Source organism: Solanum lycopersicum, chromosome 11 (genome assembly GCF_036512215.1).
Source record: "Solanum lycopersicum chromosome 11, SLM_r2.1".
Taxonomy (NCBI): Eukaryota; Viridiplantae; Streptophyta; class Magnoliopsida; order Solanales; family Solanaceae; genus Solanum; species Solanum lycopersicum.
The window spans coordinates 7898536-7909806 of NC_090810.1; the positions used below are offsets into that span (position 1 = coordinate 7898536).

General features: G+C 35.1%; 2 protein-coding genes across 3 annotated transcripts; both read right to left on the minus strand.

The window, feature by feature from the left end:
- Positions 1–228: 228 nt before the first annotated feature.
- Positions 229–6177, minus strand: LOC101258813 (probable arabinosyltransferase ARAD1). Its single transcript, XM_004250308.5, has 3 exons — positions 5302–6177; positions 2403–2656; positions 229–1049 (listed from the first exon to the last, which is right to left on the minus strand). Exons 1-3 carry the CDS (start codon positions 5930–5932, stop codon positions 498–500), a joined length of 1437 nt encoding a protein of 478 aa, XP_004250356.2. The 5' UTR covers positions 5933–6177; the 3' UTR covers positions 229–497.
- Positions 6178–6868: 691 nt separating this feature from the next.
- Positions 6869–10914, minus strand: LOC101259108 (uncharacterized). 2 transcript variants are annotated; one of them, XM_010314509.4, is made up of 2 exons: positions 10774–10914; positions 6869–7370 (listed from the first exon to the last, which is right to left on the minus strand). In XM_010314509.4, the coding sequence occupies exon 2, from the start codon at positions 7328–7330 to the stop codon at positions 7031–7033; it is 300 nt and encodes a 99-aa protein (XP_010312811.2). In that variant the 5' UTR covers positions 7331–7370; positions 10774–10914; the 3' UTR covers positions 6869–7030. The 2 variants fall into 2 exon arrangements, with proteins under 2 accessions (XP_010312811.2, XP_069147449.1); XM_069291348.1 differs by lacking the exon at positions 10774–10914 and adding an exon at positions 10284–10409.
- Between the last annotated feature and the right edge of the window lie 357 nt (positions 10915–11271).

Consider the following 11271-nt stretch of genomic DNA (forward strand, 5'->3'; position numbering starts at 1 on the left):
TCATGTTACCAATTTTGCCACTTATATAATAATCTGTTTAAAATTATTTAGTGGGTAACATGACGATCGTAAAGTTAAGGTGTCTTTTTGAAAATACGGAACAAATTTCGATGGTGACTTTATATCTTTTCTCTTACTTTAATTAATACTAACTTTTTCATATTTGGTATTGATTGGCTTAAATATTTTCCTTTAAGGGATGTGTTCTTACATACCAAATAAACAGGATTATAGGCAAGTACAACTGTATAACACACCTTATCAAAATCTCATAAGAATTTGTGTTAATACAAAGAGACTCAATTAAGCTACCTACTAGCACTAAAATTTTGGACAACAACCTCTTTCCATTGAAAGGCACATTGCTCAAACTAAACAAAACCTTGATGAAAACTATGATTTCTCAGTGTACTTTGATTTAGACTAGTTGTATGAAGCATGCATGATATGATATATTGCCTTTTGAAGCAAGACAAAGGAAAAAAGACTCAGAAAACTCAAGTACAATGGCAACGAAGGGGAACTGAGACACCGGGAGGTTTCCTCTTCTCACGGATGATAGCTTCTTTAATCATGGGCAGTTTTTGGTGAACCTTTCTCCATATGTAATTTATAGCACCATTTGGAGATATAGGACCAATACCACCTGGTTGACCATTTTCATACTCAAAAATGGGCTGTACTACAGCCATATTACGCCGAAACCTATCTTTTTGCTCATAGGAATAGCTTCGAAGATGGTTCACGAGCCAACTTGGTTGCAGTGCATCACTAACTGACACAAACACTGCAAATTCTGAATAGTCCACCATCCCTTCAAATGGGAGCTCGATGTTGTCACTAACAATGACAGGAATACAAAGACTTTGAATGGCATCAAAAAGTCGGCATGAGGTTGGTGTGTCCCCTGCAGGGTGCAAGCAGAACTCTGAAGTCCTCATTCCCTTTATAGACTGCTCCTTTCCAGTGGCATTTGGAAAGCCTTCCTCCATCACTACTCTGGGTTCATTTATTAGCAAGTCCCAAAGCTTTTCACGAACAATGCCTCCCTGCACAAAGAAATACAAGACGATTTAAGTCTGGTAAGCAAGAAGTGGGATGTTATGGTTTAATCTAGACCTTTCATGAGCAGAAACCGTCTATAAAACTTGTACAACTGGTAGCCAAATCAAGAATTAATAAGCATACAACAGAAGGTCCTCTTTGTGCTTCACTCTGACAATGATTTTACCAATCAATGACTTAGTTATACATATAAAACGTTTCTAGACATAGAGCAAGTTCATTTACAGTAGTCCAAGAAATTACAATCATATTGAAATACAAATACATTGTTTTCTGACAATCTGATGATGGAGAGGAGTTTCAGTTATAATCTTGTGAAGAAGCTCCAGTGCAAGAATAGATTAATTGACTTGACTCACAAGTAAAATAGATCATACACCCAGTATGATTGCATGACGGAAGCAGACAATATATTTTTGTGGATGTCTGGAAGAACTCAACAAACTACCCAATGCCTATGTTTAGCTCCATTGAAGCAAAGGGTTTTTTGTGTCTGTAATAGTTGGGAGAAGGAGACAGTAAATAGCTACACGAGACAATTACATACTTAAGTGACCAAAACTTTTGCATGGTTATCTAATAAGACTGATTTTCCATGGGGTGCTTCGCTAACTCCTACCAGCACAAGTACCAAGTAACTCTATCCACCATGGCTAAAGTAAGTGGGAAAAAAATTACCTAGCGTTTGTTGTTTCTGCAGGTATAAGAACCCTGATCACTCATTTTCACCTACTTCATTGATGCTATGCAACACCCTTGCATTCAAGGACCTTGTTTTCTACCAGGCCTTAATATAATTCAAGCTACTTGTTTTCTCTTAAGCTTTTATAAAATTGTTTCCCTTTATGGAGTCATTCAGATTGTTGGAATTACATTCTGAAGTCATGTCATTTTTCATCTCATTCCACCTGCTCTTTTCAACATATGTACAAATATAAGTTACACATCAGCAAACACCAAGATCCATGTGCCAGTTCCACCTTCTACCACCATTACATTCCACCAACTTTATGTCTGACCAAATAACAAAAAATGTCTTAAGAAATGATCTTAGGTAAAATATCTTGGATGAAATTGGTATCCACGGCAGACAATGTTGTCATATCAATCAGATGACAAACACCTAATATTTAATGACAAAGTTGTCTCCATTTGTTTGTATCATTATTGCAAAGAGCTGCAGTCTTATGTGAACAAGCAATTAAAACCTCAACTTTAAGACAAAATAATTGTTTGACCTGACTTATACATAAAAATGGATTATATACACAAATTATTAGAAGCAGGGTTGCATTTTATATGTAGCTAGACTTCTGGAAAAAGTAAATCGTACTGACCCGATGCCTATGTTTAGCCCCTTTGAAGTAAAGAAGGATTTCTCGTTTTTGGTTTTCAGATAAGGGCAAACGAGGAAGTAGATGGGTATAAGGCACTATGACATCCTTCAGCAATGAAACTTGAGTGTGGTGTATCATGTCAGATGAGCTCTCATTAGATACTTTTGAGTCAAGCTTGTACCACCCACCAAAATCAACCACCAGTAGAATTGCTGGAGCAACCTCAGCCTTCACATGCCACATTGCAACAGGGTCTGCCAAAGAATGCTTCAAGTTTTAAAATAACCTGACATTGCAGAGACTAAATATAAGATGCTAAGATGTTGTTCCACTTCCAATTTGTTTTCAGGCAGAACATAATTGGGAAAGAACAATCGCACAGTCAATAGAAAAGCAAGGCTGGTAAGACGATCTAACAACAAGAACTTGGGTTGTTTGCTACTTCCAATTCATGGTCATACACGAATTCTAAAAATCAGTTAAGCAACTGCACATGATAAAGAGTCAACATCATACCAACAAACAACTTTTGCCAATCACAGAACAACTGAAAGAAACAGAATACTGGGTAATATTCAAGGTGGAGTAGAGGATGTGTGATGAAAAATGTTTGCAGGATAATTAATCGGTGATCACAACTGCATTGGATTAAATAATATAGGTGGAAAACGGAAGGAGACTCAAATAGCAAGATATGGCTCATTCAACAAAATACCATCAAAATAGTAGTGCGCTTCACCACATATATGCAATGAAGAATGAACTGACATTCACCCGGAGAATCTCCATAGGTGCATGCCTGTTTATGCAAAATGCAAGAAGGGGAACCACTTCTCCACCTAGGTAAATTTATCACTCTTCACAGCCCCTATCAAATCCATGTGCCCATAAGAAGGTCTCCAAGAGCCCCGCTTATTATTTTGCGGCTTATAAGATTCAAGCACTTAAGGATAAGTACATTTAACAAATTGAACAGTTGTTACCAAGTCTGATCAAACTCTTCTGGGCTCATAGTTACGACTTAGCTTACATCACATAACTCAGATGCTCCCCAGTAAAATCGAAAAAAAACAAACCTAAAATCCGAAAGCTTCTGATGACGTAAAAAGGCAAGCTCTACATAATAGAAGGGCCACTATCCGGATGATCTTTTATACCGAAATTTAAGTTGTGTTGCAAGATATAAGAGTCCAAATTGGATTCGACAAACATAGAAATCAGCAAGTTTTAGCAGAATCTTTCAGTAACTGTTTGATAAGGTTGTAAGCATGAGTCAATGTAGAATACAACTATATACAAACAGTGTACAATAGCCAACATAAGTATTATATGAGAATTCATAAATTACATTGCGGCTGCAGTCTAACAGATCAACCAATTGAATCTATGATAAAATGAAAGTCTAAGCTAAATATCCACCTATTTCTTGACAATCACCTTCATTAAATTCAGATTTCCAGTTCCATCAGTTATGTCCTTAATTTCTTCAATTAGAGTTGAATGAGTGATGTCCGTTCATCCAACAATGCTGAAGCGGCTATTGCGGTCTTTTCTCAATTTTTTTTTACCATAACACAAGGCGTAGGACAAAAGGAAAAGGAGGAATGGGATGCTACATACGAATTTGGAATCCTCCACCTACTTGGTGAACAGTAAGGATGTTCACTAAGTGAGCTAGCTATCAACTTCAACACCTATGGAGGGTAAGCCATTTGAAGAGCATTTACAAAAGAATATGCAGAAAATTTTGCTGGCTCAGTTCCTTCTTTTATTTCAGGGGGGGAAATAAAGAAAAGGAAAATACCAATTTTATATGCAGATTATTTCCACGCTTCGGAAGTTACTAAAACCAAAAACTAAGATATACAGAAGAATGGAACCCCTCTACAAAAGGTTATCCTAATTGCAAAAAGATCAAATTCTATCTCAATACCATCTATTGCATAAAGTACCGATGGTACCAGGAGTCTCTATAATCGTTAAGACACATGCATAAACAAAGAACTATACAAGCTTCATCTAGAAACACCCAATGTCCAATCTTTCAAGTAACGGTGCACAATAAAACAGTAACTAAAAAGATTAACAGACTCCGGAGCATGGTTATGATGAATCACAAATTCCCCATCAAATTGATAATTCAGATCCGTGGCACCAGAACAATACAACCGTGAACTCTAAATTTCTCCATCAAATTTGCAATCATTCATGTTTTACTTTTTAGTAGCAGCATCTTGTATCTTGCAATCCAACTCAACTACTAAATCTGGAATTTTCCTATAACTTCTATCTCAAATCATCTCCAATTAAGAAAAGAATTATAACTTCAAACTTCCTCAAGAAATTAATGTATCATCTAGAGATGAATACTTAGTAATTGGATAGTAGTTTAGGTAGCGAACGACTAACTTGTCCCGTGGAAAAGATGTCATGAACCCAAATATTACTGTGGCACATGGGAAACACTTGAGTTTAAAGTGCTATTCACTCTCACATATACACACATTAACTTGGCTCAAAGGGTTATGCTAAATCTGGAAAAATTCCAACAATCCAAAATATCTTCTCTCTACTCCTTCCTCTCTTTCAATCTTTTCTCATCTTCATCTTCTTAATTCTTTCAGGGAACCACGGAGAAGTTCAAGCTCATTAATGGAGTTTTAGCTTCAAATCTTTCCTCTTTCATTTTGCTCATTCAAGATAATTACAGTTTTATTCATTCTACAAGTAATAAAATTCCCATTTCCGCCTAAATTCTCTGATTTTGATATAACTACATAAACAAAAGAACTATATATTAAGGGTAAAACTGCTAAAATGTCATGAACAAAAATGACTGACATGAACAGCAACTGAACATTTCGAAGCAATAAGATATAAGGATGTACACAAAGCTTACCAGTAATAACAAACACATGATCACGACCACCAGAGCGTTTCCAAACCTCAGTTTGCTTCAAAAAATCCAGAACCATTCTTTGTCTCTGATAGTCCTCATTCCCCTCTTTCTTCCTGAACACACCCTTATTCACAATCAGTTGCATCTCAGCACTCAATGTAGCAAAAAAAGGAACAAAAATCACATCAGCTTCCTCAGCAGTAAACACCCTTTTCGCAGAAGATCCAAGTTTTAATTTTTCAGGTGTCATCAAATCCCCCAAGATCCAATACTCAGCACTGTACTGTTTGATTATTGGGTTTTCTGGATAAGGAAGGGAATTCTTGGAACTTTTTCCTACATGGGTCTTCCTTATTTGATTATCTACTTCACTCCCAATTCTTGAATCTGAATCTAAATCCCAGTAATTTTCCAATAAGCCATAGTTTAGAGATCTTGGAAGATTTGCTACATAAACTTTGATGGAATTTGGAGATGTTTGAAGGTTGATTTGTGGGTTTAGGGAAAGTTGGGTTGGAGAAGAACGGAAGAAGAAAAGAGAGATTGGTAGAATGCAGAGTAGAGAAAGGGAGATGAAGAGAGATGGGATGCTGCAGGATGAACGAGTGGCAGAGTTCTTCAATGGTATCATCTTCTTTGATAAAGTACTACTACTGTTAGTGGAAATTTGTCAATAACAACACAATCTCCATAGATTTTGTGAAAACATTACCAATAGTGGAAAGATTTGGATTTATGTTTTCATCTCCCCTTACCTAAACTGGTCCATTTGTATTCCCATGTTATAACCTGGATGGGATGGAGTGAACATCAAAATCCAACTGAAATCAATAATTCGAATTAAAAAAAAAATTACTGATTTAATGTTTTGATAATAATTTTAATTTTTTTATTATTATTGAGTTATTGATTCTTTAACGATTTGAGGGTTTTTGCACACGGGTTGATTTGGTTTGTCACCTTGTTTATAAAGTGATTTTTCAATGATATTTTTTGTGTCAATCTTGATGGTTAAGTTGATAACGATCAACAATTGATAACTTTGATTGAATTATTTTTCAGCATAATATATAAATGTGCTCTTTAACTTGACCTCATTTTACGTTTATGTCCTCCAACTTTGGCTATACATAAGTAGACACTTAAACTTGTATAAAGTAAAACAAGTAAACACATGAGTCCTACATGACATAATACACGTATGACGTAAAATGACATGTAAATCTATTTGTTCAAATTTATACAAGTTTAAGTGTCTACTTGTGCACATCAAAACATAAATGTAATTTGAAGCAAAACGCCTAGATGTCCAATCAATTGTTGCGCCTCAACGCATTCCGGGGAGAACCAGCTAGCTCTGGGTGCAAGTGGCATTTCACCCCTAACCACAACTCACCCGCGAATTTCCCAGAAAAAACAACAAACTAATCCTTTAAAGGTCATATTTATGTATTATGCCTTGTTTTTCTGTCAATGTTGCTCTATAATTTTCTTTCAGTTCTACTGATTAATAAAACTCCATAAACACTGGCATATAAAAATGAAAAAAAGAAAAGAAAAGGAAGAATGAAAGGGAATATCAACAGATAATTATATAGAAATTCTCCGTTGTGTGACAATGTCACCCAAAACTAGATTTTCAAAGTACTGGATTCAAAATTCTATCTGATTTAACGCTAAAAGGCAAGCATAATGTCTCTTCTGCACCTACATTCCAGCATTTACTGGACTAACGCTCCAACACAACCTCGTCAAAGTTCCAGTCTCTGACTATATCCCTCCTCACAGCACGGCTTCTGACAAGCCGTGGGGGGCCTGTTATGCCATTATTCGTATCAGTAGGCTGAGGGGTCACTTTAGAGGTTGTGATGCCACCATTTGCAGCTGGGTGGCCAAGCGATATTTTCTTGATCAAACAATTGGCAATCGCTGAACATCTTCCGTCATTGTCTGAACTTGATACAGAGTAACTTCTGAAGGACTGTGATGGGCTTTCAACACTATGGCACACCAGACATGCCAGACTCATGTTTCACTTTGAGCAGCCTCAAGATGTGAAAACGGTTTTGCTGTAATTATACATTCAAAGAATATAAGGTCCATGGCAAAAGAAAATATGAAGAACAAAAGTGCGTCTGTGTGTGTGATATGCTGTGGTTGCAATAATAGGAAAGGAATTGTAGAAACCATAGATCAATTGACATGCGATGATTGCTAGTAGAAATCCTTAAATCTATTGGTGACATGCAACATTTTCAACTTTTGCCAATATAACAAACCATGTTGCAATTTCACCAATAATTACAGTACAAGCTAACACAACCACATCGAACACAAGCTCATCCTACCCCAAAAAAACAAAGAACGTGTTCCCAGGCATGCAGGGTCACAAATTATTAACATACTAGGGAAACTCATGATAGTAAGTGTTCTATTCTAATAAGCATCCATTAGCACAAACATTTTGAAGTGCCAAATTGACTTAACAAATCGTATACAATCCAAACCTCATAAAAAATTTTGGAGAAACAAAACAAGATATAGGACTGAAGAGTGTTGTGCCACCATAGTTGTATTATGACTACGAAGATGCAGGCTATTAAAGTGCCCCATAGAGTGCTTGCAATTAACTGCTCAATTTTCAACTGGTACACAACTATCCTTGGAAAATGAACATATATTTCAAAAATCAATAGAACACGTGGAGACTGCCTCTCCTATTCCTTCTACAGCTTATCCTCACAAGGTAACTGAATAAAATGCATTACGAAATATGAACACAACATAAAGCTTCTCTAATTCCTGAAGTGACCAAATTAAACTTCCAATTTTCTGAATCAGCCCATACAGATGTAAGAAGTTGAATCAACCTTTATTGGCCCCAAAGAAATCAGATCTATTGAAACTTAGCCTCTTATCGACCTGAATTAAGTCATGCTAATTACCACTAAGAGTACTTCTTTTTGCTTTATAACCATTCTTTACCATCATTCTTTCAACTTGATTAGTTGCCAACTCCAAAAACAACCAATCATTTTACTACTAATTTCAGTTTACGATTTTAATACAGAGTACGAAAACTTTTTGGCTCCTGTCATAATGTATGTGAACCAATATCAAGAGACAACAAAATGTCAAGCCAAAAAATTGCAGTCCTCAAGTGTAGAGATACCTATAATAGGATACAAACCCATGGATAAAGAAACTGGAATAAAAGGTCCACTACACATCTTAATAAAGAAAAGAAATAGAACTATAAGCATGACTGGGACATTCTAGACGCGTAACAGTAATACATTTAGAGCATTAACTTTTTTCTAAAGTCATACTTCCACAAAACAAAGTGCTTTGTGTATTTCATATTTGTGCATGGACAAAGTGCACCTTAATTGTTACGAGTATATGAAAACATAATATTTCTTATCTTTGCTACTTGTCCTCGTCCAGTTATGTAACCGTCTTCCAATTTTTTGGAATTTAAAAGTTGAAAATCATTATATTCCTTCTTGTTACCAACAAAAAGAAAAGGTGCTGCCTATTACCAGGGCTATATCAAGAATAAGGGACCATGAAAAGTTATATGAGGTGCCCTTTGTTTTTCTTTGGATGAACCAGAAGCTCAAAAGCTATCCTACTTCAAAAACCCGCCAAAAGAAAAGCAAGAACTCAACAGACAACTCAAGAAGACATTATTAAATACCAACTATACAAAACCTGTCAACTACAGATTATTTCCTTCATTTTACTCTGAAGTAAAACAATTTGTCATGGACCACATCACATTGTAAAAAAGAAAGCTTGATAAGTTTCCCAACTTCTACTTGCAGATTTGTGGCATAATGCTTACTAACTTTCTTGTGCAGCTTAACATTTTCTAGTAACAGTGTGACCAGGATCATCAAGAGTTGGCTTTGGGTACATGCAAATCCAATATCCTAATGCATAACCACTTCCAATATTGAAGCTCGAGTTCTATTAAATTGCAACTGATTTCAAAGATCCAATCAACTTTGAATACAATGAATAGCTGGATAGATAAAATCTTTAGCATTCTAATCAAAATAAAGAAAACTGAACCGAATAGACGAAGATAAAACATGCAACTCCATCTATATCAAACAAATCATGTCACTTGATTATTACTAGCTGGAATCATTTAGTGCATATAAACTGTATGATAAGCATAGCAAGTCATAATATCAGATTATCGAAATAAACGAGACCTAATCATAAACTATTCACTAATGGAAACTTCTAGGTATATATTGTTCACTATCAGGTAAGATCCTATTAGAATTGAACTTGTCTTGTTTATTTGACTTGAACACTCACGACCCTTCTACTGTCTAGCTTATAAGGGGAGTGTATAACCCTTTACAACAACAACTACGCCTCAGTCCCAAATAAGTTGGTGTTCACTATATGAAACATCATTTCATCATTTAAACTCATATCATTTCTTCAGCATAATAAATAAATAAAGTAGAAGTGAAAAATACATTAAAAGATATATGAATAATACTTATACTAATAAATAATAAAAGGTCTGTACTACTCTAAAACCTATCCTCAACAGAGTGTATAACCCTTTGAAGTACATTATCCATTATAAGTCCACTCAATAATATTCTCCCTTGGTATCTGATTATAGCGTCCGTCAAGACAAAAGGGTAACTAAAAAGAAACATAATCCTGTACCTATTTACACCCCTTGATTAGAAAATTGAAAAAAAACGAAACCTTTAACAGTTAAATCCGCAGCTGCTCAATGAAGCAAAAGTATAGAATTCACTTCAGCGAAAAGCAATTCTCATCTACAATTAACAATTTCATAAACCACCTACAACATGAATATTCATTCCAGTTACAACATACTGCATTTACGATTCATCAGTCAACAATCCCACGATAGCACAAGACAAAAAGCAACTAACCCTAGAAATTTAAGGCAAAGCTCCCGGAACGAAAGAATTACCCCATACCTACTTTGTAAACAATACCTTCAACCCAGCATTGATGCACTAAACACCTCAATGTACAATAATAAAAATCAAGACCCGAGTTCAACCACAACTCAAATTCAAATTCAAAACAGAAGAACGAAAAAGGGGACTCAGCTATATCAATTCATTGTTGGCAAAAAAAAAAAAATCCTCTAGGCACCACTATCTGAGAAACAGAAAACAATCACCTTGAATCCCTTATAAGGAAAACTCAAGATTTACCTACAATACACCATAAAACTAAGAAGTACCTCTACCAAAAAGGGTATACACAGGAGAACCCCAATGTACCCAAGAAACAAACAACCAAAAGAAAATGTGGGTAAGTCAAGAAACTTACCACAGATCACTAACACAAAAAGGGTACCACACAAACAAAGAAAAAAAAAATAATCAAGAAAACCTCACAAACAGCACAAAATTAAATTATTTCCCCATTCACAAAATATTGAGGATCTGATAAACAAACCTTAATTTGTGGGCAGATGAATGCTGGAGTGAATTCAAGGATCTGTTGGGTCGCTAAAGTCGGAGAAAGACTTCACTCAAAATCTGTAAAAATCCACAAAAATAAATGCTTTGGGGTGTATACTCTAACCAATCTTGAATTATCTATTGTACAATACTAAACTACCCCTCTTGGAACCATTTTTGGTAAAATAACAAATTTTTACTTTTGAAATTTTATGTACATATATAATATTCAAGCACAAATCTTTTTAAGCATATTAAGTTATTGTGAGATGATCAAAAAAAACTTATCTAGATTCATTCAATATTACTCACTAGGTAAATTATTGAGAAAATTTCATAAATAGTTTTTTTAATTCTATGAGTAGGTGTAAAATGGTCTTTTAACTATTCTTTTGTTGGATTCAGTTCTTCTATGGTTTTGGTCTCTAAAATGTATATATTTATCAGTTTTAGCTCTTTAATTATTTAAAAATTTATCAGATTTAGTTTTTAT

Bases quoted from the DNA above. Each gene is read 5' to 3' on its own strand.
- LOC101258813 (XM_004250308.5), bottom strand. From the start codon at position 5,932: ATGATACCATTGAAGAACTCTGCCACTCGTTCATCCTGCAGCATCCCA. The intron at 2,657-5,301 runs GTAAGCTTTGTG...ATTCTTTGGCAG, and splicing joins TCATGTGTTTGTTATTACTG to ACCCTGTTGCAATGTGGCAT. The intron at 1,050-2,402 runs GTCAGTACGATT...TTCTTTGTGCAG, and splicing joins GGGCTAAACATAGGCATCGG to GGAGGCATTGTTCGTGAAAA.
- LOC101259108 (XM_010314509.4), bottom strand. From the start codon at position 7,330: ATGAGTCTGGCATGTCTGGTGTGCCATAGTGTTGAAAGCCCATCACAG.